Genomic DNA, 27488 nt, shown 5'->3' on the forward strand with positions numbered 1-27488 from the left:
ATAATCCCTGATTACGTGTTAGAATAGAATAATTCATCTCAAACAGTGATTTTATCTTGAATTAATTTATCGTCCTCGTGATATAATTCCTTGTTCAACCACAAATCTCTGTTCTGGATATATTATTTCTGAAACAATATATCGTTATGGTGAGTCATATTGTCGTTACATTGTGTCGTATCATTCATCACAAGTTCGCATAATGTTGTGTCCCTTTGTCGTGTGTTTTTCCCTAATCTGGCTTAGGGCGATATGTGCTTGCCTCAACAGGATTACATAGTTCCTAGCTCTATGCTGTTTACCACCACATCGTGTTTGCTCGCTTATAAATACACAACTTTTGTCAATTTATGGGCTATCAAAATAAATCGATGAAACTCTCCCCAATGAAATAAACAGAAATATTACCTAGCCTACAATGATACAATAAAACAACATATTTGTGCAATCATATTATACACTTATTGAATGACCTGTGTGTCAATGTCAAAACTATTGCCCGAATATCGAAGGTCAATAGTTTTGACTATCGGCAGGCAAACCATCAATGTCAAAACTATTGCCCGAATATCGAAGGTCAATAGTTTTGACTATCGGCAGGCAAACCATTCAATAAATGATTATAACATAGCATCAGAAATTATTTTTCTTAGTTTAATTTTTAAACTTTTGAATTTTTACCCTAGTAAACATGTACTGAATATAGACCGCACGTATAGCACACACTATGGAACGGCGACTTATTTGAGGAATCATGTAATTACAGTGTACTTACTATTAAATACAAATAACAAAACATAGAATATTTCTAAAATGTATTATACAAATCAATACTTATCAAATACAAATGAAAAATATACATAGATGGTGCAAACAAAATATGTACAAAATAAACGCAACATTTAAAGTACAAACGTGTGTTGAAAGATTGAATACCCCCATGCAGGGACTTTAAATGAACCTCGCCAATTTATGGCAATAATTTATCAAAGGTGAATTTATTAAACTCAGTATTGAATTTCTTTCTTCAAAAAGGTATTCGATTCTCAAAGCCATTTTAACCTCTAGGGTCCCACGTATGACACCATCACATGAACGAATGTGAATCCTGTATTCTAAGATAGTTTAAAGCTGGAACCGCAGATACTGAAAAAAAATCCTTCTATAGATGCGTTTTTCTAAATTTGTTGTCAGTTGTTAATTACTCTCATCGGCTTTTGCACTGAAAGAGTCTGTATCAACTCGTGACGAAAGGTTGCCTGTGTAGAATTTGAATCATTACAACATTTTTAACTTAAATTAAAAATGATAATGAATTTATAAATTAGCCCAGAGCTGCTGCTACACCGACTGTAATCCTGTTGTTGATGTTGTTTTAATACAACACATTAGTTCCTATCAATATAAAATCTGACTTTCCGGATCAAAATGTCCTGAATGTTGTTTTCAATGCTTCCACTTTACCCAAAGAATATCTTTTATGTTGTACTAAGGTCATTGGATATGAATTGAAATCCTAACTAATAAACAAAGGAATATCCGGCGATTTGCACGGAAGATGCTTGACTAGAGGCCGTCATTTTGAACGGGTACCAAATTACCAAACATGTAGCATCTTATCAGTTGCAGAAATTATCATAGATATAAAATGCAAATATGCATTATAAAAATCTTAAGATTTTCTTGAATCAAATTTTCCATGTATTCACATATGAGGCATTTTTGAAGCTTTTGACTGTACAATATAATGTACAGATATAAAATAGTACAATATTAGCAGTAACAAAAATATTTTAAGCATGAATTATATTACAAAAGCAAGACATGCTTTATACTATGTGGTAAATCATACTGTTATGTATAATCATACCACCTATTCATGTTAATCTACCAATTCAATGAGGAAATGAGAGTCAGACATGAAAACGTCAGTAAGAGCCCATTGTTCTGGCTACTTTTAAAGCGAAGCTTTAGTTTTAGTATTTAGCTTTCGCTATGTTGCTTTGCTTGTGCTTTAAAACTATTACATGCTTTTGCTTTCATTTTTCATAAAAGGGAAGATGCTGATCAGGTCAGTATTCTCTGACTTGGTTGCTTTATCCTTAAAACTAAAATTTACACCACTGCGCTTCTTTGCTCATTTCTATAAATTCTTTTCTTTAACATAAAACAACTGTCTGTCACAGTTGTATTCTAGTACTTGTTACATGTGTAAATGTTGAGTTCTGCTCAGTCCACGGTACGTGCCAGTCCTATAATTGAATTTTTTCTCTATTCTACAATATGTTATTATGTTGCTTTACCATAGCTAATACAGCTGGAAATAAAGACAGTCTTAATTTTATAGCTTGACATTTCTTATATGATTCCCATGTCAATTTCAACCTTTAAGTGATTTCGTTTCCATTAGAGTTTAGGATCCAGTCATTGCGATTACATGTTTTATGATAGTTTTGAAATGAAAATGAATTTGGAATGTATCAGTGTTCCCAGTGAGGCACTGGTGTACTTTTACTGTATTCTTTCAGTATTCATATTCGCGCCATTGTCATGTGTAGATAGATTTTTCATTTATCTGAATTGTTTTCAATAGCGTACAGGAATGGTAAAGCTAAGCTTTTCATGCATCATTTCAAGATAATCGTAAATGACTGCAATGCGGTGATTTTTATACACTTTGCAAAGTTGAAGATGAAGTTCCGAAAAGCATTCAATTTGCACATTAACATCTTCAAGTATACTTTTCATCTCTTGCTCTAGTATATTTGCTTGGTCTTCAATGCGCTGCACGTCTTCATGTGATTTGTTAAGGTTGTCAGAAGCTACGACTAAGTTGTAAATATCAAGTGGAATGACCACTGCATTGATGGCTAGGCCTACTTTGCTTATAGAAGCAGCCTTTGTTGCTGTTTCCGTTACTCTTGTGACTCGTGCTGCATTGGTGGTGACCCGCGTTGTACGGACGGCTTTTTCCGTATCGGTTGCAACTTGTGTGACTGTTTTCACTGTATTGGATGCTTGTTTAATATTCTTCACCGTCTTAATAGTCGTGTCTGCCCCTTTAGTTGCAGTCGATATTGCTGTTCCAGCTTTAACAGCTTTTGTAACCGTTTTTGCTGCAGACGCTGCCTGACCAGAAGCGGTTACAACTTCTGCAGCAATTCTTGCAGACTTGGTCGCAGACGAAACTGCCCCAACCGTCTTTACTACTCCGTCAGTTCCTTTTGCAACACTAGCAAAAGCAGATGTAGACCTTGCCATCGTCTGGCTTGCCTGAATCGACAAAGCTGCTGCCTGCCTGGCAGTCGAAAGAGAATTTGCCGCCTTGGAAATCTGGTTGACTGATTTAGCCGTTGAAACGACTTGCCTGATGGTCTTTGTCCCGCGGAATACTTCTTTGGTGATCCGTGTGATTTTCACGACTTCTTCTGCACTCGTCAAAGCAGCGTTCAAATTTGCAACCTGTGTTGATATACCTAGACCCGGTATAGACAAAGGTGCACTTCTCTGCTGTAGCTGACTTGATAGACGATTACCTTCAATTTCCCTGACATTGATATCCAAGGTTGTTATCGAAGTTTCTTGGATACTTATTAGTATGTCATCAACCATCATTATATCTAGCTGTCGTTCCAGATAAGTGAACTTTGCAAATAGTTCATTAAGGTTGACAGTCGCCCTTCTGTCTTGTTCAACAGCTCGTTCCACGTCGTTTTCTACTTCCCTCTTAATCCTATCATTTTCGTTATTAGCTTGACGTTTATTTAAATAGGATCCAATTCCTGTCGTTGCGGACACTCCACAAAGCGCAAGAGACAATCCACCAGAGAAAGGTGCAAGCACAACACCTCCAAGGCCAACTAGATCTAAAATAGTTGAAATAACCTCATCAATCTTTTGCAAGAAATGATTAGATGATTAAAAACATCCTTTAAACAGTTAATCAAGTATAAAACAATTAATCATTATTGCAGATTTCTTGTTTTGGCTTGTAACTGCAGTATGAAACATTAGTTGAACCTACATAAAGGGATGTTAAAATTGTGTGTTGTTTTTTATTTGCTATTATTGTGATGAGAGTGTTGCTTTAATTTGATATTTGGATCGCCATTCTTTTTTTAAGTTTTCGTTTTTCTAAATGACTAAAGAACAACCTAGCAAGCTAAAACTCACTACTTGCTTCATACATAGAATATGCTTGAACCTTACGGAAACTCCTGGATCTTTTCAAATACAGTTGTAAATAAAACAACTTTCTGGAAGCTATGGAAAATCCAGTCTTGCATAGAACATGGAAGAATGCACTGAAAATATTCTACTGCAGTAACCGTTGAATATATTGTGTTATATATTGAAGTTTTTTTCTGGAGTGTAACAGCGTGTGATTATAACCGGAGACTTTACTTCCTAGTATTTATTTCATTTCAAAATTGGACGTAATGTGGAAGGCCGGTGCGCCATGCTAATTGCCAAATACTACATGCCAAATAAATACTGCAAAATGCCACTTGCCAAATGCTTATACAGAGCTGAATATATAAGTGGATATAAAAACATCCTTAAAATAGTCACTGGCCCATAACTTTGTTAAACGCTTTATTTTAAACATCTTAAAGTTTCGATCCAATAATAATTCTATAAGGCATATAGCATAAGTACGGTGCCCCTAAAGTGACATGTTACACACTTTTTTCCACCTAGGTAATGCGAGACTTTTTTTATTTCGTTTAAACGAAATCATTTCGTTAAAACCAAATAACTATTTCGTTTTAACGAAATCATTTCGTTTAAACGAAATAAGTTTAAACGAAATCATTTCGTTTGAACGAAATAACTATTTCGTTTAAACGAAATAACTAATTCGTTTAAACGAAATCATTTCGTTTATACGAAATGTTTTTTCGTTGAAACGAAATGATTTCGTTGAAACGAATTAGTTATTTCGTTAAAATGAAATGATTTCGTTTAAACAAAATAGTTATTTCGTTCAAATGAAATGATTTCGTTTAAACGAAATAGTGTTTTCGTTCAAACGAAATGATTTTGTTTAAACTTATTTCGTTTAAACGAAATGATTTCGTTTAAACGAAATAGTTATTTCGTTTAAACGAAATAGTTATTTCGTTAAAACGAAATGATTTCGTTTAAACGAAATAAAAAAAGTCTCACATTACCTAAGTGGAAAAAAAGTGTGTAATATGTCACTTTAGGGGCACCGTACATAAGGTATATCGCATATCACCTGTGATAAGTAGCATTTGACATTAAGTATTTCGCATTTAGCATTGAATGGTTTGCACTTGGTATTAGATTTTTGTCATATAGCATTTGGCAATAAGCATAGTGCACTGGACGTTCATATTTAAGAAAGATGTATGCAGCATAATGCTTATATATGTAAAGTGAGCTCAACAAACCTCCAACCAGAGAAACTGCAGCACTTTCATGCTCAGCCGTTGCATTTGCTTTATGGGATGAACGGAGTATGCTCGCAGAACGTCGCAGTGAGGTAACTGTTCTCTTTCGACATTCAGACCAGTTGTCAATAACTATTTTTATCTTATAAAGCGACATTGTCACCTGAAATTGCAGTCAATAGCGTCATTTGGATTTATAATAATTATTATATTCTGATTATAGAATCTGTATTATGTCAATTTACCGAATGCATAGTATTGAAATGTTTCGGCTTTTATTTTAGAACATCTTGCTCCTTTTCCGATGTACATATAGTATAGGATGTATATTTAGTATGCCGCTGTCAAATCATTTACTGAGTATGTCGACGTGTAATATAAAGACCGTAAAAGGACTTAAATTTCAGCTTCGGGTTATCAACTTAGGTGGAAGCGTTTGAGAATGATAAATTGGTTGCAATGAGATAAAGATCATTGGTGCGATTCTCAACAGATATTGAAATGCGGCCACCTATCGTGTAGATCTCTCCTGTGTACACAACAAAGCTTGAGAAAAAGCATCAATTCCAGATGCATACTTTTATAATCGCAAATTTCGAAATAATAGCTCGAAATTGCGACTGATGTAACTCGAAATTTCGAAGTACATAACTAGAAATTTTGTGTTATTGACTAGAAATTTCGACTTAGTAGCTTCAAATACGTTGTTCGAAATTTCGAGTTACTAGAATGCTTTGTTTACACTGTAGAAGCAGAATTTCCTACTTGATCTACATTAAACTTATTTAGTTAAAATGTTTGCCTTTATCAAATCTAGAAAAGTTGTTGGGTTATATGGGGCAAATAAAAACTAGGTTACTAGGTGAAACAGAAAGCCCTTGTAAACGCTTTAGAGGTAATATTTTTTACCTGATATATATGAAACCTGGTCAGATGTTTGTTTATGAAATTTAGGGTAAGTCCGAAATTAGGTCATCTAGGGTTAAAAACAAGGTCACTAAGTAGAATAACAAAAAAAATCATTTTCTACCAGGTCTTTATCAGCGCATTGTCAAGTTTTGAACACCTTTACATCACGTAAAAATAAAAAATAAAAACAAAAAAAAAACAACAGTAAAATCACGAAAACACTAGAGGCTATATTTCTCTTTGATCTTATGAACGTAGCCCGTATCTTTCTCTTTATGAGGTCTAAATCAAGTTTAGAATGAATTGGCTTATCTGGGGAAATGACTATAAAACCAGGTCCTAAACCTGAAATATATTTCATAGACATATTTATGAAGACCAGAAGAAAAATCGTTGGATAAGTGGCATTGAGCAGAACTTAAACTACTTATCTCCGTATAAGGCGTTCAATAACTTTTTACGGCGCCAGGTACAGACTCGGGGTAAATTGTTGGGAGGAGAAAAATAGCGCGGTACGCTATGTTGCCAGAGTAAAAGAAGAACCATACTTAGCAAAATATGTGCAAAAGGGTGAAGATTTGTCAACAATACCGCCATATTTACCTGACAGACACCAAGTTCACTTAAACCACCGTCAGACACCATTTAAGTCCTATCCCCTGAAATTTATATCACTCTACCCCATGTAGTGCGGGGCAAAATATATTATAAGCCCGGCATTATCACCCATATAGGCACGTTTGTCTTACTGCACATAATACAATTAAATTATATGTTGAAATGAACCCCATAAAATATGTAACATCCTGGTGGTTTATGTTTATTAATAAGCGCTATCACTTACAAAACCGGTAAGAACCGCTTTGCGTGGAATGCACTGAAACAACCCTATTTCGCGAAAAAAAAGTAAATGCGCAAAATTAAAGTCATATCATTTATTCAGCAAGTAAGACAGAAGTACTTCTAAGGTCTGTCTCAAAGGGATACATCACATAAAGTTTTTGGGGTGGTCTGGGGTATAGTAACTCTATATATAGACAAGGGATCCAGCTGTCAAAATGGCAATTTTGGTATATGGTCATTATCAACTTCCGTAAAAGTCTCATTTGTTACGTTAAAAATCCAGCTGATAGGCCCTTACACTGCTTAAATATAATGTTATGTATTTGTCATTCCTTTTTACTTTAGTCATGAGTCATTGTTTACTGATTTAGTTTTGAGACATCATGTAAATAAGTTCTTTTATTTTCTACTGTATGATCCAGAATATTCTACTACAATACTGATAAACAGTGTGTAAGAATTATTTTAAGAAAGGATTTTTCCAGAATGTTCTTTTTATTCTTAGTGTTACATGAAAATTCTGGAACCTTCCATGATACAATAAATGGGTTGCTGTCTTACACTAGGCCAGAACTGATAGTTAATAGTATTATTGAAAACCTTCCTGTATTTCTTAATAACAAAATATTACCAGTTTGGATATTTGATATTTTGAAGGATTTACTAACAATTTGTGGATTTAAAAAGCTATCTTTGAAGAGAGGAATTATAATTTTTGGATATAATAAAATTGCTTATAAACTGTTGTGAAATATTGTGGAATTTATTCTGATTGGATTTGAATTTGACCTGGACAGGATTTGGACTATTTTTACATATTTTTTGGAGTTTACGGCTCTTTGACATTTTTGAAGATATTTGAATTGTTACTTAAATTGATGAATAAAATTTTGTTATTGTTAAAAGCTGCTGGTTTGTTTTTCTGTTACTTTTATTTACTGTAACAAGAAATTGTTACCCTTTGACGTAACAATAAATATCCACAAAAAATGTCAGTGAGCTGCGAAACTCGTTACTATTTCATCAAAAACGTGTAGGCCAAGATGAAAATGAGTTAAATGTATTGGACCTCTGCTGTCCCCACCTCTATTATCTATGGCTGAAACAATGATACGCCCTAGACTTGATTTGTATTTATTTTACGTCATTGCTAACGAATAAGTACAAACACATTTTCAAACAAGAAATATCTTTAAAAATGATGGTCGGCGAATTGTAATAAGGAAAGAAGTTTATGAATTTTTCATCTAACATTCATCTTTCATCTAACATTTTTCAAATTGCAAAACTAAACACCGCACTTTAACAATTTAAATGGTTCTCTTTTAATTTTTCGCAAAGGTTTCGTAGGGTTGGAATTTTGTTTCGTTTATCCTTAGACAAATAATTACAGCAGTAGTTTGATGAAGATTCATGAAGCGGTTCATGAGAAGAGGTCATTAAACGTGTTTATATTTTTAGCTAAATTGGTCCCTATCCCCATTTGTAACAAAATAGCAGGAGACCTTACGATATTGTTACACATCGAAATTGATAAAAATCCATTACATTTTAGTGGTTAATGCGAAGAAAGGCATATCTACTTTTAGCTATAGTGGTCCCTAATAGGGCCCAAGTTCCTATATAGATAAATTTGGAAGAGGACCTTATAATGATGCTCCAGACCAAGTATGACAAAGATCCACCAAGCTGTTCATGAGACGCTGTAGCATTTCTAGTTTTAGCTCTAGCAGCCCCTAAAAGGGGTCAAATGTCCCAGCTGAACAAAGTTGGCTGCGGGCCTAATAAAGATGCTACAAATCAAGTTTGATTAGAATACATGAGAAAAAATCAATTCAAGGATTTTTTATTTATTATCTTTATTTATTTCTAAAATAGGCCAACTGATCCCGCTCACAGACACTTGGGGCTCGGACCTCCACACACCCCATTCTTCTCCGCCCCTGGTTAAGTTTAGCCAATATATTTTAGCATTTCACCATGTATTAAGCATATATGACGATCATAAAACGCATTTTGTAACATTTCAGCGTGTTTTTAAAAAATGTATTTTTACCATCAATGCTCTCAATACTACAAGATATGAAACATCGCACGAACAATGGGAACACTTGCTTGCGCTGGACCCTCGCTTTGTGTAGCGCATGTCATAAACCGGGAACCAAAATTGTTACTCTTACGGCTATGTTAAACCAGATCATCACTTCTTTATGTAAACAAACCTCGTGTAACACGTGCTGAAGCGATAATCCGGTATAATGCAGTCGAAACGGTATCAATTTTGGTACCCGGCAACGATATGCGCAGTTCAAAGCAGGGATCTATTCTCAAGGAAGTGTTCCATAGAATTTAGATAGATTGATTTATATTATTTATTGATTTCCCGTTGGAATACAAATGACAGTTGCCGGGACCGGTGTCATTTGACAGAATGGCAACAGATCTGACGATTGATACCAGTGATTCATTGGTAGGGGTTCATTTAAACGTTTTACTGGCTATTGTTTCCCTAGTGGTCGTGAGATGTTTCATATCTTGTAATATTGAGAGCATTGATGGTAAAAATGCATTTTTTAAAAACACGCTGAATTGTTACAAAATGCGTTTTATGATCGTCATCTATGCTCAATACATGGTAAAATGCTAAAATATATTGGCTTAACTTAGAAATTTTTTTAAGCAAAATGATTAGTATTTTTTCTCAGATTTACGTCTGCAAACACCACGAGACAGAATGAAAATGGTCACGTGACTACCTGCTAGCGATAGTTAAAAGAACGATAGGCTGCTGTGTTTCATTATTAAAAAGACATCATTTAGAATAGAAACGCTATAGATAAGTGAAAAAAAAGAAAAAATGAAAGGTAAGTCTTTCCAAGTAGACTTTGCACTTTTATTTCTTCCCTTACAAATTGTGCCTGACCAAATCTTGTTTCCACACAATATCGGTATAGAATGAATACCATACTTTACCTTTAATCAAAACAAGGCCGCTCTGAGAGCGAACAAAGGTACCGAGCGGGTTGACAACTTTCCGCCCCCCCCCCACCCCCCCCCCCCCCCACCCTACGCACACTCCCTGTCCCAGCGATTAATGTGATACAAAATGAAAGTATTCAATCAGCATTATCAGCCAATGGTCGGATAAATGGCAACTGGAAATTAAACACCGGACATGTGAATGTGTGCAAGGAAGGATTGTGAAAGTATTATGTGACTGTCTTTTCTGAAGATACCATGGTTCTCGGTAAAATACGGAGAGTGCCGAAAGTCTTACGTAGAATACGTAATCTAACGGATATTTCCGAAGTTGTCGCAACTGGTAAACTTTCCTAAGTCTGCATTCTTAATACTAAGCTGTTTTTGACGGCTAGTATAACAAGTCCCTGTTATAAGTTATCAAAACAATTCGTGGCACACTGCAGGAAAGAATCAGTGACAATGTGCTGCATTTCAGATTCCGAACACAATGGATAGATCCGATTTTTCTGATAAGGAACGACCCCTTGGATATTGTTGTTATGTCTCACAAGTTTTCTCCAAAATGGCGGATACACATTATACCGCTGGCGGGTTCTCTTGTGAGACACAATGGCGCCTTAGCAACAAAGTCTGCGGATCGACGGATAACGCTTTATCTTAATGGCCAATATTATTGGTTTGATTGACAGATCGGATCTATCCATTCAGATTCAGTTTTGTTAGAAACTGAGGACTTTGGTCCTTAAAAAGACAACAATAAATATACAGGCATTGACGCACTTCAGAATCGCTCTTTCGACATACCGATATTCCGAGGTGTTTTTTCGCACTCACAGGTGCCGGGCGCGTTGACCCACATCCCCCACCCACGTTCGCGCATCTACACACCTACCCCAACCCGACCTTATATTGAAAACGCAATAATAGATTTAAGATTACTTTAAACATTGTCAAAATACAATATTCTGACATCGAAAATATTTCATAGGTAACAGTTGCAACTAAAAGACGATAAATTATAGTAAACAAAAATAATTACGACATTCCGATTATTTGACACCATGTAGGAACCGGGAAAGCTGTCTTACTTGATCTACTTTTACGTGCATTGTATACTGACCGCTGTATTCTCCATGCCTTATCAATGCGTAACTACTTAAGAGTAAGATCATTGTTTAACAGTCTAAAAAATCTCTAGCATCTGATAGGTTGATTTTGAACTTAGTCTTGAATTTGACGAAAGAATAAGCTAAATTTGAGACTGGTACCCAAACTTACTTTTATAACCAAACATCCTATAGTCACCGAATTTAATTTGGTTGATCTTTTTCCAGAAACCATGATAAAGTGAAAAACTAAAAACATAGATACTAGTAGTTTGTCCTAGCACTGAACTCGTACAAAACATGCTTGATACAGTCCTAAATCTTCTTAATCCTCTCTCTCTTTCTTTCTTTTCTTCCTATAATGACTTCGATCATTATTGATCATAACGTCATGCTCTCACCTTTCTTGTAAATTAATCAACACGTTTATATCTCGGGGGCGCTGTTCATGTTCGGTTCACAAAGCATGTGATTTTCATGACTACATGTTAGTGTTAGCGTGGGTTCTCGGATGGAATGGTCACGTCAAAAACGGTATGTATATATTTTCTTTCTTTTTCTTCTGTGTTTTATATCTTTTGTCAGTCACTGTCTTCCTTTCCTTCTTGTATTCATTCTTGCAAATCTTTTACAGTAGGTTTAGAGTTGTCCAGTGGCAATAACTACCACATTTTTTGCGTCAACTAATTATCTGATTATCAAGTTTCTTAACTCATTTTGGAACAATTCTTCTCTAAAACTTTTGATTAAACAATGGGTGTTTTTGGATCTATTTTATTTTTGTTGAGTTTAACGTCGCACCGACAAAATTATAGGTCATATGGTGACTTTCCCGCTTTTATGGTGAAGGAAGACCCACGGTGCCCCTCTGTGCACTATTTCATCGATTATTTTTGGAGGTAGTGTAGTAATTTAACACGTCGTAGGTTTTTTTTTCATGGTTTGGGACTAAAATATTTTATATATTTAAATTAGTAAATGCATTTCCGCATGCCTGACAGATGTTTTCTAATGCTATCATCTCTATGAACTCTGCCCGTGGACGATAATGATTTACATGGTTTCTCCGCTGATGTACAGCAAAGTGTGGAAATATAAGCCAGATCGGGGATATAAAGAGCTTTTTTCAATGACATTACAGGTTGCCGAGTTGACAGATATTTTCTGAAGATTACTTTTGCTATTTTCAGGTAACGAAACAGTTCGTGATGCAACAAAACGATGATGATGGTGGTGGTAGCTACGATGTTTGCCCTCCTCATGAATGGCCCATCATGTACCATCCGCAGGCAGACGACATAAATCTATTTCTAGCTGACGCAAGCAGACGACACAGATCTGTCTCTGGCTGACGCTGAAAACGCAAAAGCATGTCAAGATAAAAGTAGCGATGGTGTACATGAATTTTCTTTCTAGTATTATACTTCATTTTCGAAACAATTTTGTCAACAGCTCGACTTTTCAAACACTAGGTAAAACTATTGCAATCACCCATTCGTCGGCGTCTAGATTTGGTTAAGTTTTCTATGTAAGTTTGTATTTCGGTGCCAAGAAGAGGAAATGGATTCACACACTTGTTCATTTGAATAATCTGATATGCAGCGTGCACAGGTTTTATAATCATATTTTGCTTTTTAAAGTTATTTCCATATCTGGCGAAACGATTTTAGTCCCGTTTTTAGCTCGACTATACGAAGTACAAGGAGAGCTATCCTACCCGACCCGGCGTCGGAGTCTTTCCGCGTCCCCACCTTGGTTAAAGTTTTTTTTACACTTTCTCTTTTTATGCCCCGAAGGGAGGCATATTAGTTTTCAACTGTCCATCCGTTCGTTCGTTCGTTCGTTCGTTCGTTCGTCACAACGTTAACTTTTTGCATGAAGGCACTTTACTCGCGAACCACTGCACCCCGGACCTTCAAACTTCACATGCTGATAGTACTTATTGAGTACACGACCCCTACTGACTTTGGGGTCACCAGGTCAAAGGTCAAGGTCACAGGGACCAGTGTTAACTTTTTGCATGAAGGCACTTTACTCGCGAACCACTGCACCCAGGACCTTCAAACTTCACGAGCTAATAGTACTTATTGAGTACACGACCACTATTGACTTTGGGGTCACCAGGTCAAAGGTCAAGGTCACCAGGTCAAAGGTCAAGGCACTGCGGGGGCATTTGTCACCATTAGTGACAGCTGTTGTTTCTACTTGTCTCAGTAATTACTTGATGGATTTGATTCAGACTTAAAATAGTTATTTCTCATCATCACCCACATCATCTGACATAAGGGACATAACTCTGGCACCAATATTTCATGATTTATCTCCCCTTTTCGCTTAGATTTTCAGGTTAAAGTTTTGATGCACTTTCACTCTATCTCTGTTATTACTGAATGGATTTGATTCCAACTTAAAGTGGTTGTTCAGCATCATCACCCATAACTCTGGCACAATTTTTTTCATGAATTTATTCCCATTTTTACTTAGAATTTTAGGTTAAAGTTTTGATGCACTTTCATTCTATTTCTGTTATTACTTAATGGATTTGATTCAAACTTAAAATAGTTGTTCAAAATCAGCAACCACATCATATTAGACAAGGTGCATAACTCTGGCACAATTTTTTCATGAATTATTCCCCTTTTTTACTTAGAACCTCGGGTTAAAATTTTATGCACTTCCACTCTATCTCTGCTATTACTGAATGGATTTGATTCAAACTTAAAATAGTTGTTCAACATCATCACCCACATCAGTATGACACAATATGCATAACTCTGGCACCAATTTTTCACGAATTATGCCCTCTTTTACTTAGAATTTAAGGTTAATTTTGATGCATTTTCACTATATCTCAGTTATGAAATGCATTTGATTCAAACTTGAAAACTTTAAGTAGTTGTTCCACATCATCATCCACATCATATGACACAAGATGTATAACTCAATATTTAATGGATTATGCCCCCTTTTTGCTTATAATATACTTACATAGTGTTTTGATACACTATCTTGACCGCTCTTATTACTTAATATTTTGACACAGACTCGGGCTATTGTGTAATATCTTCATCCACTATTGGAGTCACTAAAGTGACAGCTCCGTTGCCTCTGATGTGCCCAGTTTCACTATCCAGCATCGAAATAGTTGAGTGCGCTGTCTCCTGTGACAGCTCTTGTTTTGTATGTAAGATAGTACCTAAAATTGGATCGAAATTTTACTGGCTTGTTTACAGTGATGATCTGCTGTAGATGTAGATCTAACATGCAGTGCGCATGTTCCATAACTCTTGTTTTGCATTTTCAAAGTTATGCCCCTCTTTCGACAAAAGTATTTTAGTCAATATTTTGCATGTAAGCTGGTACCTCAGTAACCACTTATGGGAATGGATTGAAACACTTTTTATGCAAATTAGCTGAACATGCATTATTTAGAGTTCGAAGTATTTGCATAAAACGGATTTTTCAGACTAGATTAAAACTAAATGATACACAATTTTATCTCCGTTAAGATTCTACCACTTTTACTGGTTAAAAGGTAGCCACTATATTAATATAAAGGGTCGTTAATCTAGGTTAAAACATGTCCTTTATAAAACAAATCTAATAAAGGGTTTTTAGTGGACCATCAACGGAAATGTGTTGGGTCGTTATGATAAAAAGATATATATATCATATTGACCCCAGATATTTCCGTAGATGGTTACTAACAAACCAAATAATTAATATCGATAAAGATTCAAAACGTTTCAGAATATGACATTTCTCAACAGAATATCAGTTTTAGCTCCACTATTCGGAGAATAGGGGGTGGGGGGCTATTCTACTCGCCCCGGCGTCGGCGTGACCTTTATTGGTTAAAGTTTTTCAGCAACCTTTGTTTTTCTGTCATATCTTTGTTACTAGTACTTATATCTTACTGTAACTTCACATAAACATTATCCAGTATACAAACAAAGTATGTGTAGGGGCTGAGCCCATAATACCCAAGGTCAAGGTCACCAAGGTGTTATACTTAGGTTATTTTTAAGGTCAAAGTTTTTCGGCAACCTTTGCTTTTCTGTCATATCCTTGTTACAATTGCTTATATCTTACTATAACTTCAGATAAACATTGTCCAGTATACAAACAAAGTATGTGTAGGGGCTGAGCCCATTATACCCAAGGTCAATGTCACCAAGGTATTATACTTAGGTTATTTCTAAGGTTAAAGTTTTTCGGCAACCTTTGTTTTTCTGCCATAGCTTTGTTACTATTGCTACTTACTGTAACTTTACATAAACATTGTCCAGCATACAAACAAAGTATGTACAGTTGCTGGACCCATTATACCCAAGGTCAAGGTCACCAAGGTGTTATAATTAGGTTATTTTTAAGGTTAAAGTTTTTCGGCGGCCTTTGTTTTTCTGTCATATCTTTGTTACTATTGCTTATATCCTACTGTAAGTTCACAGAAACATTGTTCAGAATACAAACAAAGTATATACAGGGACTGGGCCCATTAAACCCAAGGTCAAGGTCACAAAGTTGTAATACTTGGAATTATTTTCATGTTAAATTTTTTCGAAAGCTTCGTTTATAGACATATCTTTGGTACTTTAAAAGATAATGACTTGAAATTAACATTATTTCTTTATAATCATCATCTGCATGTGTGGTTACAAACCCCATAACTCTAATAGTGCTTTTTACAGAATTATGCCCCTTACTTAAAGTTTTTTTGCAATCTTTGCTTTCTGGATATAACTTTAATGCAATATAAGATAAAGACTTGAAACTTAAAATGTATCTTTATCATCATAATCTTCATGTGTGGTAACAATCCCCATAACTCTGATTTGTATTTTTGACCAGATTATGCCCCTTTCATACTTAAATTTTTTAACAAACTTCGTTTTCTCGACATAACTTTGGTACTATATAAGATAATGACTTGAAACTCAAAATATATCTTTACCATCATCATCTGCATGTGTGGTAACAATTCCAATAACTCTAATTTGTGTTCTTGGCAGAATTATGCCCCTTGGTGTATCTTCCTTTTAAAGTAGAGGTCTCTTATTGAGAGACATATATTCATTTTACTGTCAAATCGCCGAATAGTGGAGAGCGCTGTCTCAACAGAATATCATTTTTTTTTCATTTGGTTACATTCTTTTTGATATTTATCATGAGTATAAAAATAAGTTTTAGTTCCTCAGCTCCAGTTACCTTTTATCGCATATAAAGTTATTGCCTATACACGTTACCATTACCTAAAATGATCAGCATAAAAACACTAAAATGATATATTTGACAAAAGAGATTTTTCAGGGGAACACTTTTAGTCTCAATCAGTTGACGATGCCATACATTCTTATACATAATGAAAAGCGTTTTGATGGACATGATATACCATAGAGGCCCGGGCTTACTATCTAAGAAAATAGTATAAACTATTTACTTAAAAAGAGCTAATTTGATGGGTTTTTTTATTTATTTGTTTTAGCCTTTTACATCACGTGTTGTCTGTTGTGGAAAGATGAATAATCGTGATTTATTTTCGAGTCAAAAAACAAGGGTTACCCTGACATCATGCGTTCGCGACATACATGTAATCTCAAGCTATTACGGAAATGACCTGCATATTTTTGCATGCAACATAATGCACACAAGAAACTTAGTATACGCACGTCTGTTTAACATTGTTCAGAATTAGCAAAGGTCAATTTGAAACGAACGGACTTCATACGAAGTTTAAGGTCTCCGTTTTTTTGTGGATAATTTGGAAATAGTAACCGTTTTATAAAAAATAGAATTTAACATTATTTATAGGACATTTCTGAACTAAAACAACAGGTATGTACAAATGCTATGGTTGCCCAGCAACGTATGGGGGCGCTTGGGTCTTTCTGTTGATTTTCGAGGCACCCTGCAAGTGATAGGCTTTGTAAAATGTTTTGACAGTGTTAATGGTAAATGGGACATTCAATAAAACAAAATGATAAAAACTTGCTTTGTTTGTACTTATTTTCTAGATTGTCTGGGTGATAAAGATCTAAAAGACCCTGCATTACGGTATCCTGTTTGGACCTAGTCCCAATCCGTGACTCTAGTTACCTCCCCTGTCGGTCCGTCCACGAGTTGGACTAGTTTGGACCATGCTACATAGACATCAATAAAAGTGTTTTTAGATTTGGAGAGTAAAAGGTGTGTATGTTTTCTTTTCCCTTTTTGTCTAAAATTTCTCAAGGAAACACTTATCCATGTCTTTATGTACTTTATACACTCAGCGGGTTACCATGGAAACGAACATCTGTATACTGATCTGGATGATAATTATGATATAAAAGGATGACCGTCGCTGAGTAACTTTATTGAATTTGTCTCATTCATCTCATACAACTAATGCTTGTAAAATTCTTGACAGCTTTATTTTGAAATTTAATACAGTCATGACTGCGTTTTGTTTACTTTCTATGTTGTCTTTTTGGCGTTTCCAGATTTGGAGTATCAAAGGTGTACGTACGTTTTATTTTAATATTTTCTTTGTCTTGAATTACTGAATGCCACATATATACGATTAATATTTGATTCTGTTCTTTTACATGCATTTATGCACCTTACTTAACAGGGTTACTATGGAAACGTACATCTATATATTAATGATGTGCAGTTAAATGACCAGCGTTCAGATCATGTCTACATGGGTTTGGTGTTGGTAGCTTTGTAAGAGATTCGGTTGTAATAGATGATCGGTGGTGGTTTTGGCGGTGTTGTCTGCTCCACTTTCTAGGTTGTATGCAAGGTGGTCTGTATTGTTATTTGGTGTGTTTCATTGGTGATTCGGTGCGTTTTGTTGGTTATTTGGTGTGTTTCATTGGTTATTTGGTGTGTTTCATTGGTTATTTGGTGTGTTTCATTGGTGATTCGGTGCGTTTTGTTGGTTATTTGGTGTGTTTCATTGGTTATTCGGTGCGTTTTGTTGGTGATTCGGTGCGTTTTGTTGGTTATTAGGTGCGTTTTGTTGGTTATTTGGTGCGTTTTATTGGTTGTTTGGTGCGTTTTGTTGGTTATTTAGTGCGTTTTGTGGGCATGGTTATTTCGTGTGTTTTGTTTGAAAATCTTGAGCATTTTGTTGGGTTCTTTCGTGTTTTGTTGGAATATTTGGTGCACTTGTTGGGTAACCGGTATTTTTGCGTTTTTATAGGTCATTTGGTGCGTTTTGTATGTCGTATGGGGTATTTCCTCTTTCATTCCGTTGTGAAAGATCATATTATACAAGGTGAGTTTATTTCTGAAACGTATACATAGCTACATTTAGTCTAGTTAGGTTTTGCTTAAGTTTATAACTTTTATAAAAACATGTATAATCTTAATCCGATTATATCTTAATAGTATCGGCACAGATGAAACACTCAGACGAACAGACAGGTGCAGACGACAGCTTTGATTGCGTTCGCGCGCGCAACGTTAAATATTTCATTTCTGCATTATATTTTGATTTGTTTTGTTCAATTTTTTTCTATTAGATATGAATGCCGAGGTCATTTGTTGAATAAAGACACAAACGAATATTGGAGATGCAGACCGCACAAACTAAGCGTTTCCATACCATGAACAAGTATGTATATCACTATACTTACATGACAAATTAAAGTTCACAAAACATACATCATATCTATTTTATTATTATTATTATTATTATTATTATTATTATTATTATTATGCTTCTCTTCTGGATTTTTCCAGCACGTGTGAGTTGCCTAAACGTATTTTCAAGCTCTATTAATCTATTAATAAGCTATTTACGAAAAGAGATGTCCTCTTGGACACAGTACCAGCTATGATATTTGTCATTGGATGACACCATTGGATGTAAACTCGTGAGTGATAGTTGCATACGTACATCACAATTCTGCTAAAACCGATAAGTACATGTAGCAAACATACTTCATTCAATACTGAAGGTGGTGCAGCTATGGTGGCGGATATTGACTATTCATACACGTGTGTAGATGTCATGTTGTAGATGTCACAAGGGTATACTGAACGATGAAACTTTATCCTTTCCGAGCCACGACGAGGTATGTATGTTTCTGTATACTTAATTTATTTCTTTCCTATAGGTTAGTTTTACACACATTTAAATGTTATAAAGTGTGCAGTTTTCGATCAAGCCATGCGCATTCACTTTTCTTTTTTGATAAATTTTCAATTAAAAAAAGAATGAATTTCCTAATCCTCGTATATTTGATAAAGAGAATGTGCACATAATACAGAGGCAGTCGCACACAGGTTTGGTCGCATTCTAGTTTACAAGATCTAGAGTGAACGCGCACGAAGTAAGAAGTACAATAATACAAATATGCGTATAATTTATTTTCACATAATACATGTACGTTTCTTTCAATTTCTTGCTTGATATACAAGTTATATATAAGTATAACCTCTAGTTTCCCCCAATTTTAGGAAATTCATATTAGATACATATACTTACCATTTTGAGATCTGCGTTGCAGACGAATTGTAAACTTCTGAGGGCATCGTTAAGTTGTATTGTTGTTTCCTTAGGGTTTTATCACGCGCTTTTGTCGGTTTTAACTGTCCGTACAATTTTAAAGTGTTATTTTTTGTTTAAAAATTTCTTGTTTTTATTTCTTTTATGTCTTTTATTGGAAGGAACAATATGGGTAAATAATACATACACTCGAGCAACCCGTGCATGTTAAAACTATGGGATAACTATGAGTACAAGAACTGCTGTAGCAAAGGACATTTTTTCAAGCATGCTAACCATGGCTTATGAGGAAACAGACCTGTACAACGAGAATTAGTTTCCATGACAAACTTGTGATACTAGTGAGTGTTCGCAAAAAATTAACATTCAGCTTAAAAAAATATCAAAATTAGTTGTGACTGTAGAATGTTTCAAAAGTGATCATTATAAACTAAATATAAACAGCCCTGTTGCCTGCATTATTAACTCGGCAAAGATCCGCTTGAAATGGGGTTCGAATCCGCAATTATCAACGTAGAAGTTTTAGACGCTTACATACCTTCCCGCTGTTGTACGATAAATTTTAATTGTTTTAGATCTGAAAAATAGTTTGGAATGAAATCTTTCTTTTTACTTTTAGAATAGGAACTATTCAGCTAGCATTACATAGTTCGTATCCATATGTTTCTTAATTGTTAACACTGGTGAGAAGCCAGAAATAACCAGTTTGGACATTTTGATAGCATTTACAGGAAAAAAAGTATAAGTGCATTGAACTAGAGCGATCGTAGAACAATATACTAATACACTACACTGGCGATACCGGGTACCATAAGAGAGACCGTGAGGACTTCCGTGATGATACACTACACTGGTGATGCCGGGTACCATAAGAGAGACCGTGGGGACTTCCGTGATGATACACTACACTGGTGATGCCGGGTACCATAAAGACACCGTAGGACTTCCATACTGATACAATGGCGATGCCGGACACCACAGAGTCAAGTTATTTCAACAAGGTAAGCTGCTAAAAAGAATTGAAACTTGACGTGTGCTAAAGCTTATCAAAATGAATTGTAGATTCTGAGTAAGACGCACTCCTACGACCGTCATCTTCCTCTTCCGACCTCATTCCTCCAACCTGCTTCGCAATTCTTCTCTTTGGCATCTCGATGGTGTTCGGGCGGACAAGTTTGAAAATAGCCAATAAAAGGGACAATTAGAGCTACAATATCTAGGCTCATTATTAGCTAGACTTTTGGAAGAGCTATTGCACTCGCCCCAGCGTCGGCGTCGGCGCCGCCGTTGCCGTTGGTTAAAGTTTTTTTATTAAATCAAATAGCTCTGTTACTATCAAAGCTATTGACTTTAAACTTAAAACAGTTATAAACTATCAAAGTCTACACCAGAAGAAACAATCCCCATAAATCTGAATTGAATTTTGATGGAGTTATGCCCCTTTTTTACTAGAATGTTTGGTTAAAGTTTTTGATAAAATCAGATATCTCTGTTACTATCGAAGGTTTTGACTTGAAGCTTAAATTAGTTGTTTACTATCAAATTCTACACCAGGAGAAACAATCCCCTTAACTCTGATTGATTTCTAACAGAGTTATTCCCCTTTTTAACTTAGAATTTTTGGTAAAAGTTTTTGATTAAGTTATCTCTGTTACTATCAAAGCTTTTGACTTGAAACTTAAAATAGTTATTTAGTATCAAAGTCTACACCAGGAGAAACAATCCCCATAACTGTGATTGAGTTTTGACAGAGTTATGCACCTTTATTAACACAGAATGTTTTGGTTAAAGTTTTATAAAGTTTTTACTGGAAAACCTCTCATTCAGAGTCATGCACTGAGAAAAGGAAGCTCTTGTTATTATTATTATCATCATCATTATAATCAACATCATCATTATGGTCATAATCAACAACAACAACTTCGCCATCATCATAACCCTCATCGTCATATCATCATCATTTGTCATATCATCTTATGCCCTTTTCTAGCTCGACTTTTCGAAGAAAAAGTAGAGCTACTGCACTCGCCCCGGCGTCGGCGTCGGCGTCGCCGTTGGTTAAAGGTTTTGATAAAGTCAAATATCTCTGTTACTATCAAAGCTATTGACTTGAAACTTAAAATACTTATTTACTATTAAAGTCTACACCAGGAGAAACAATCCCCATAACTCTGATTTGAATTTTGACAGAATTATGCCCCTTTTTAACATTGAATTTTTGGTTAAAGATTTTGATAAAGTCAAATATCTCTGTTACTATCAAAGCTATTGACTTGAAACTTAAAATACTTATTTACCATCAAAGTCTACACCAGAAGAAAAAATTCCCATAACTCTGATATGAATTTTGACAGAATTATGCCCCTTTTTAACTTAGATTTTTTTTTAATTTTGATAAAGTCAAATATCTCTGTTACTATTAAAGCTTTTGACTTAAAACTCAAAACAGTTATATACAATCAAAGTCTGCACCAAGAGACACAATTCCCATAACTCTGGTTTGAATTTTGGCAGAATTATGCCCCTTTTTAACTTTCGGTTAAAGTTTTTGATAAAGTAAAATATCTCTGTTACTATCAAAGCTTTTGACTTGAAACTTAAAATACTTATTTACCATCAAAGTCTACATCAGGAGAAACAATATCCATAACTCTGATTTGAATTTTGACAGAATTATGCCCCTTTTTAACTTAGAATTTTTTGTTAAAAGTCAAATATCTCTGTTACTGTTAAAGCTTTTGACTTGAAACTCAAAATAGTTATTTACTATCAAAGTCTGCACCAGGAGACACAATTCCCATAACTCTGATTTGAATTTTGACAGAGTTATGTCCCTTTTTAACTTAGATTTTTTTTTACTGGCAAAGCTCTAATTCAGAGTCACGCACTGAGAAAAGTCGAGCGCGCTGTCTTACGGACAGCTCTTGTTAACTTAGAATTTTCGGTTAAAGTTTTTGAGAAAGTCAAATATCTCTGTTACTATCAAAGCTATTGACTTAAAACTTAAAATAGTTGTCTACTATCCAATTCTACACCAGGAGAAATAATGCCCATAACTCTTATTTGAACTTGGATGGAGTTATGGCCCTTTTCAACTTAGAATTTTCAGTTAAAGTTTTTGATAAAGTCAAATATCTCTGTTACTATCAAAGCTATTGACTTGAAACTTAAAATAGTTATTTACTATCATCAAAGTCTACACCAGGAGAAACAATCCCCATAACTCTGATTTGAATTTTGATGGAGTGATGCCCCTTTTTGACTTAGATTTTTTTTTGTTAAAGTTTCTGATAAAGTTGAAATAGTTATTAACTATCAAAGTGAAAACTTGGAGAAACAATCCCCATAACTTTGATTTGAATGTTGTCAGAGTTATGCCTCTTTTAAACTTAGAATATTTATTTAAAGTTTTATAAAGTTTTTACTGGCAAAGCTCTAATTTTGAGTCAAGCACTGAGAAAAGTCGAGCGCGCTGTCTTACGGACAGCTCTTGTTTTATATTCTGATGGTCGCGTCCAGAGATCCAAAAACAGCATATAACATCTCCGAAGCTGAATTGTTTTAGGTAGGTACCCCTGTAACTCGTTTTTATTATATCGATGAATTGGCAGATTTTGTTCTTGATCTATATTTTACATTGTTTAAATGAACATTTACATTAAATGTTTAATTAAATAAAAATAAATATAGATCTAGAATCTAAATGGTCAAACACACAGATAGCATAATATGTCTATATTTTACATTGTGTTTTTGAACATTTACGTCACATTTTTTAATGAAATAAAAAAAAGAAACATAGAATCTAAATGGTCAGAGATGGTACCTGTTTAAAGTGCCAAACGCGAAAGAATGCAAGTCAGTGTTATAGGCCTAACTAAAGTAAAGGAACCAGCTCGGGAGCCATCTGGTCTAGTATCGTAATGGCTGCCAGGTATTTTGAACACTAACTTATGGCAACAGAGGTCTAAATTAAAGCCAGTTTCTGTTTAAATTTCATTGTGGATGTATTTTTGACATTTTGGTAGGAAAAATGGGAGAGCAGGCTGTATTTGGTGAAGTGTAGCTCAATTTTAGTATGAGTAGTACTTCCAGGTCACAGCAGTGTGGTTTTGAAGTGATTTTACAGTAAGCAAATGTGACCAGAGAAATCTAAGAAGATACATGACCCCTACTTTTCTCTTCTATTTATATCAGTTTTATAACTCTTTAAAATGAGGTAGGAATTTGTTCTCTGAAATGGATCTAGCTATGATTGGTAGCTCTTTAAAAAATGTCAGTTTTATATAGAATATATAGGGAAAACTATTTACCTGTTTGTGACCTTTAAGTTTAATAACGGTCCATCCGCCAAGTAGAGTATAAGAATAAGTATAAGAATGCAAATATTGATTTAGTTTTCTGCTTTTAAGCTCGACTATTCAAAGAATAGGGGAGCTATCCTGCTCGCCCGGCGTCGGCGTGAGCGTGAGCGTGAGCGTGAGCGTGAGCGTCACACAAATGTTAAAGTTTGCGTACCACCCCAAATATTTTCAAAGTCCATTGAGATATTGCTTTCATATTTTGCATACTTGTTTACCATCATGACCCCAGTCTGTTAAAAGGAGGAGGCAACTCTATCAAGCATTTTGGCTGAATTACGACCCCTTTTCGACTTCGAATATGCTTATTGTAATGTTAAAGTTTTACTCATTGCTTATATTATACTATCAAGCACTGAGAATAGTCGAGCCCGCTGTCCACTGACAGTTCTTGTTATACCCGTGCTCAGTTTAATTCTTGGAATTCGATCACATGACCCGTTCAACTGAATTCCTGGAAATGTACGGAAATGGCAGGCTTGTTTTTGCTTTACCTAAAAACTTAAACGGTGTAACTGGTTCGATTTTCAGCATGATTTCGGTGTGTGTAGAAGAAGCCTTGGCGGACCGAGTCATCTTTTTTTCTTGGTCTTCATGTTTGTGGTAGAGAAATCCATCACATCTCGTGCACAACGAAAACAACACTGAAGAACGCGATGACGGGCGAATGCTTCGTGAAGGTAAAGACAACTATTATTTCATATACGTGCCCTTTTACATTGAACATTAAAATTTAATTGACCTACATAGTATGCAGGTGAACCAAGGAATATTTTTATTGGAGAAAAACATGTTTCATACGCTATCCTCACTTCATTGACAAAAGTGGAGACAATGTGGCTGATAATAATGGGAGAGAAATTGACTTGTAGCCTGGTCACTAATTCGAACCATGATGAGCGAAGACTTGGAGGAAGGTGTCATATGATAGGAAATCAAAACTTGAAATGAATATAATTTTACTAACCGTTTCTTTTGTAAATTTATATCAACGAATATGCTGTAACTAAAAGTAAGCCTACTCAGACACAATGTCAGCGATCGAACAACTTGAAAATTCATGCTGCATTTGAGTTACCAATATAAGCTATATAAGAAAATTTGCTCATATTAACCTCGACTATTTAAATTATATGGAGAGCTATTCTACTTGACCCGGCTTCAGTGTCCGCGTCCGTTCCGCGTCCAAACCTTTGTTAAAGTACTGATGCACTTTTTTAGCTCTCTGAGCACAGTTGTTCGAAACTTTAACAGGCGATTAAGCTAACGGTTGGTTAAATTTTAGAGTTATATTTAGACATTTTAGAAGACTCAGAAAAACAAATGTATGAGTTGAGGATAATGAACACTAAAAAGTCTTTGCAGTAAAAGCAAAACATCATGCAGGTTTTTCCCACCAAGACAAATATTTTTAATCAAAATTTAACAAAGGTTAGTTTAACAGCCGGTTAAAGTTTCGGACAACTGGACCCAGGGTCTGATTTTTGGAGAAAAAAAGATGAGTTATTGTCATCACTTGATCGGCGTCGGCGTCGGCGTTGGCGTTGCCTGGTTAAGTTTTATGTTTAGGTCAGCTTTGAAACTTACAACACTTGTTCATCATCAATAGCTGACCCTGTACAGCAAGGAACATAACTCCATCCTGCTTTTTGCAAGAATAATGGCCCCTTTTGGACTTAGAAAATATCAGATTTCTTGGTTAAGTTTTATGTTTAGGTAAACTTTTCTTCTAAACTATGAAAGCTATTGCTTTGGAACTTGCAGCACTTGTTCACCATCATAAGCTGACCCCGTACAGCAAGAAACATAACTCCATCTTGCTTTTTGCAAGAATGATGGTCCCTTTTGGACTAAGAAAATCAGATTTCTTGGTTAAGTTTTGTGTTTAGGTCAGCTTTTCTCCTAAACTATCAAAGCTATTGCTTTAAAACTTGCAACTCTTGTTTACCATCATAAGCTGACCCTGTACAGCAAGAAACTTAACTCTGTCTTGCTTTTTGCAAAAAATACGCCTCTTGTGGACTTAGAAAATATCAGATTTATTGGTTAAGTTTCATGTTTAGGTATTTTTTCTCCTGAACTATCAAAGCTATTGCTATTGCTTTGAAACTTGCAACAGTTGTTTACCATCATAAGCTGACTCTGTACAGCAAGTCACATAACTCCATCCTGCTGCTTTTTGCAAGAATTATGGCCCTTTTTGGACTTAGAAACTCATGGGTAAGACAATATTTCTATTATACAGAGACAAAAAATCAGATGAGCGTCTGCACCCGCAAGGTTGTGCTCTTGTTTAGACATTATAATATTATTCTATCACGCAATCATACCATGTTAACATCATTCTTGTTTACGTATACAGTGGGAACTTTAAAAGGAAACTTGGGACTGGACATCGTTCTTGCAAAAGCAACATGACAGCATGGGATATGACTGTCTTAATGTGCGCCTTTGTTTTAACGTTCCCTCTTCAGTGGTAATGGCCATTGCCTGCAGACATAAACTGCTACGTGTACTAATGCAAAGGAGGTTTTGACATGGATTTTAAAGGCTCATAATGTTTCTTTTTGTAATGTGGCTGATTTCTTGCTACATCATGTTTTCGATAATTGTTTTTTTTTTTAAATATTTGTTAAAGGTACTGATTAACACATAGGAAGTTCATTGTTTTTTGTAACCCCCCTTTATGGATATAATGGAATAAGTTCATGTGCAGTAATGAAAGTAGTGTTTTTCTAACCATATGATTATGCGTAACATCTACATTTGTGTATTTTTATAGCTGCACCATCTGATTTTAACATAAAAAATAAAGCTTAATGGAACTTTAATGAGAAAACATACACAAGATGACGTAATTTTTCTGTTAAAACAATCTGCCAAACTGAGTTCCATGTCATAATTATTTATTTTCATTTCCAGAATTAACCACAAGCGCATGTGAGAAATATAATTATACGCAGGCTGTAGAAGGAGGAGTAAAGTGTTTTAATCAACGACATCACTGGTACAAGCATGGCAACACGAAAGCCTTAGTTAAAGCTCGCCACCGCAAGAACCCTGACTCAAGTCCGGCACTACAATAGCCGTTGAACAAGCATGGAATTACAGCAGCCCTATACAATTAATAATGTTTTAGCGGTCTTAATTTGCACCAATAGTTTAACTATATTAATTACTTGATATGTTGAATTGTTGCCAAATTATAGGATATATATGTGAATTAAAATGAGGAATTCATTTTCAAGGACACTAATACAGGCATATTATTTCATGGAAATGTATAGACTTGTTGTCAGCGTTTTTTTTTAAATTTACTGTAACATTTTTGGATCCACTATTTTAAGAATATGTTCACTGAAAACAAGCTAGT

At 35.1% G+C, this 27488-nt stretch overlaps 1 protein-coding gene across 1 annotated transcript in view; it reads right to left on the reverse strand.

The window, feature by feature from the left end:
* Positions 1-801: 801 nt before the first annotated feature.
* LOC123557671 (uncharacterized) overlaps positions 802-27488 on the reverse strand; it is an 80962-nt gene continuing 54275 nt past the window's right edge. Inside the window, exons 2-3 of the mRNA XM_053544029.1 lie at positions 5418-5580; positions 802-3866 (exon numbers count right to left, since the gene is read on the reverse strand). Of these exons, the coding sequence (XP_053400004.1) occupies positions 2587-3866; positions 5418-5574 (1437 nt within the window). The 5' untranslated portion in view covers positions 5575-5580 and the 3' untranslated portion in view covers positions 802-2586. The remainder of the gene's footprint in view (positions 3867-5417; positions 5581-27488) is intronic.

This window comes from Mercenaria mercenaria, chromosome 5 (assembly GCF_021730395.1).
Source record: "Mercenaria mercenaria strain notata chromosome 5, MADL_Memer_1, whole genome shotgun sequence".
Classification (NCBI taxonomy): Eukaryota; Metazoa; Mollusca; class Bivalvia; order Venerida; family Veneridae; genus Mercenaria; species Mercenaria mercenaria.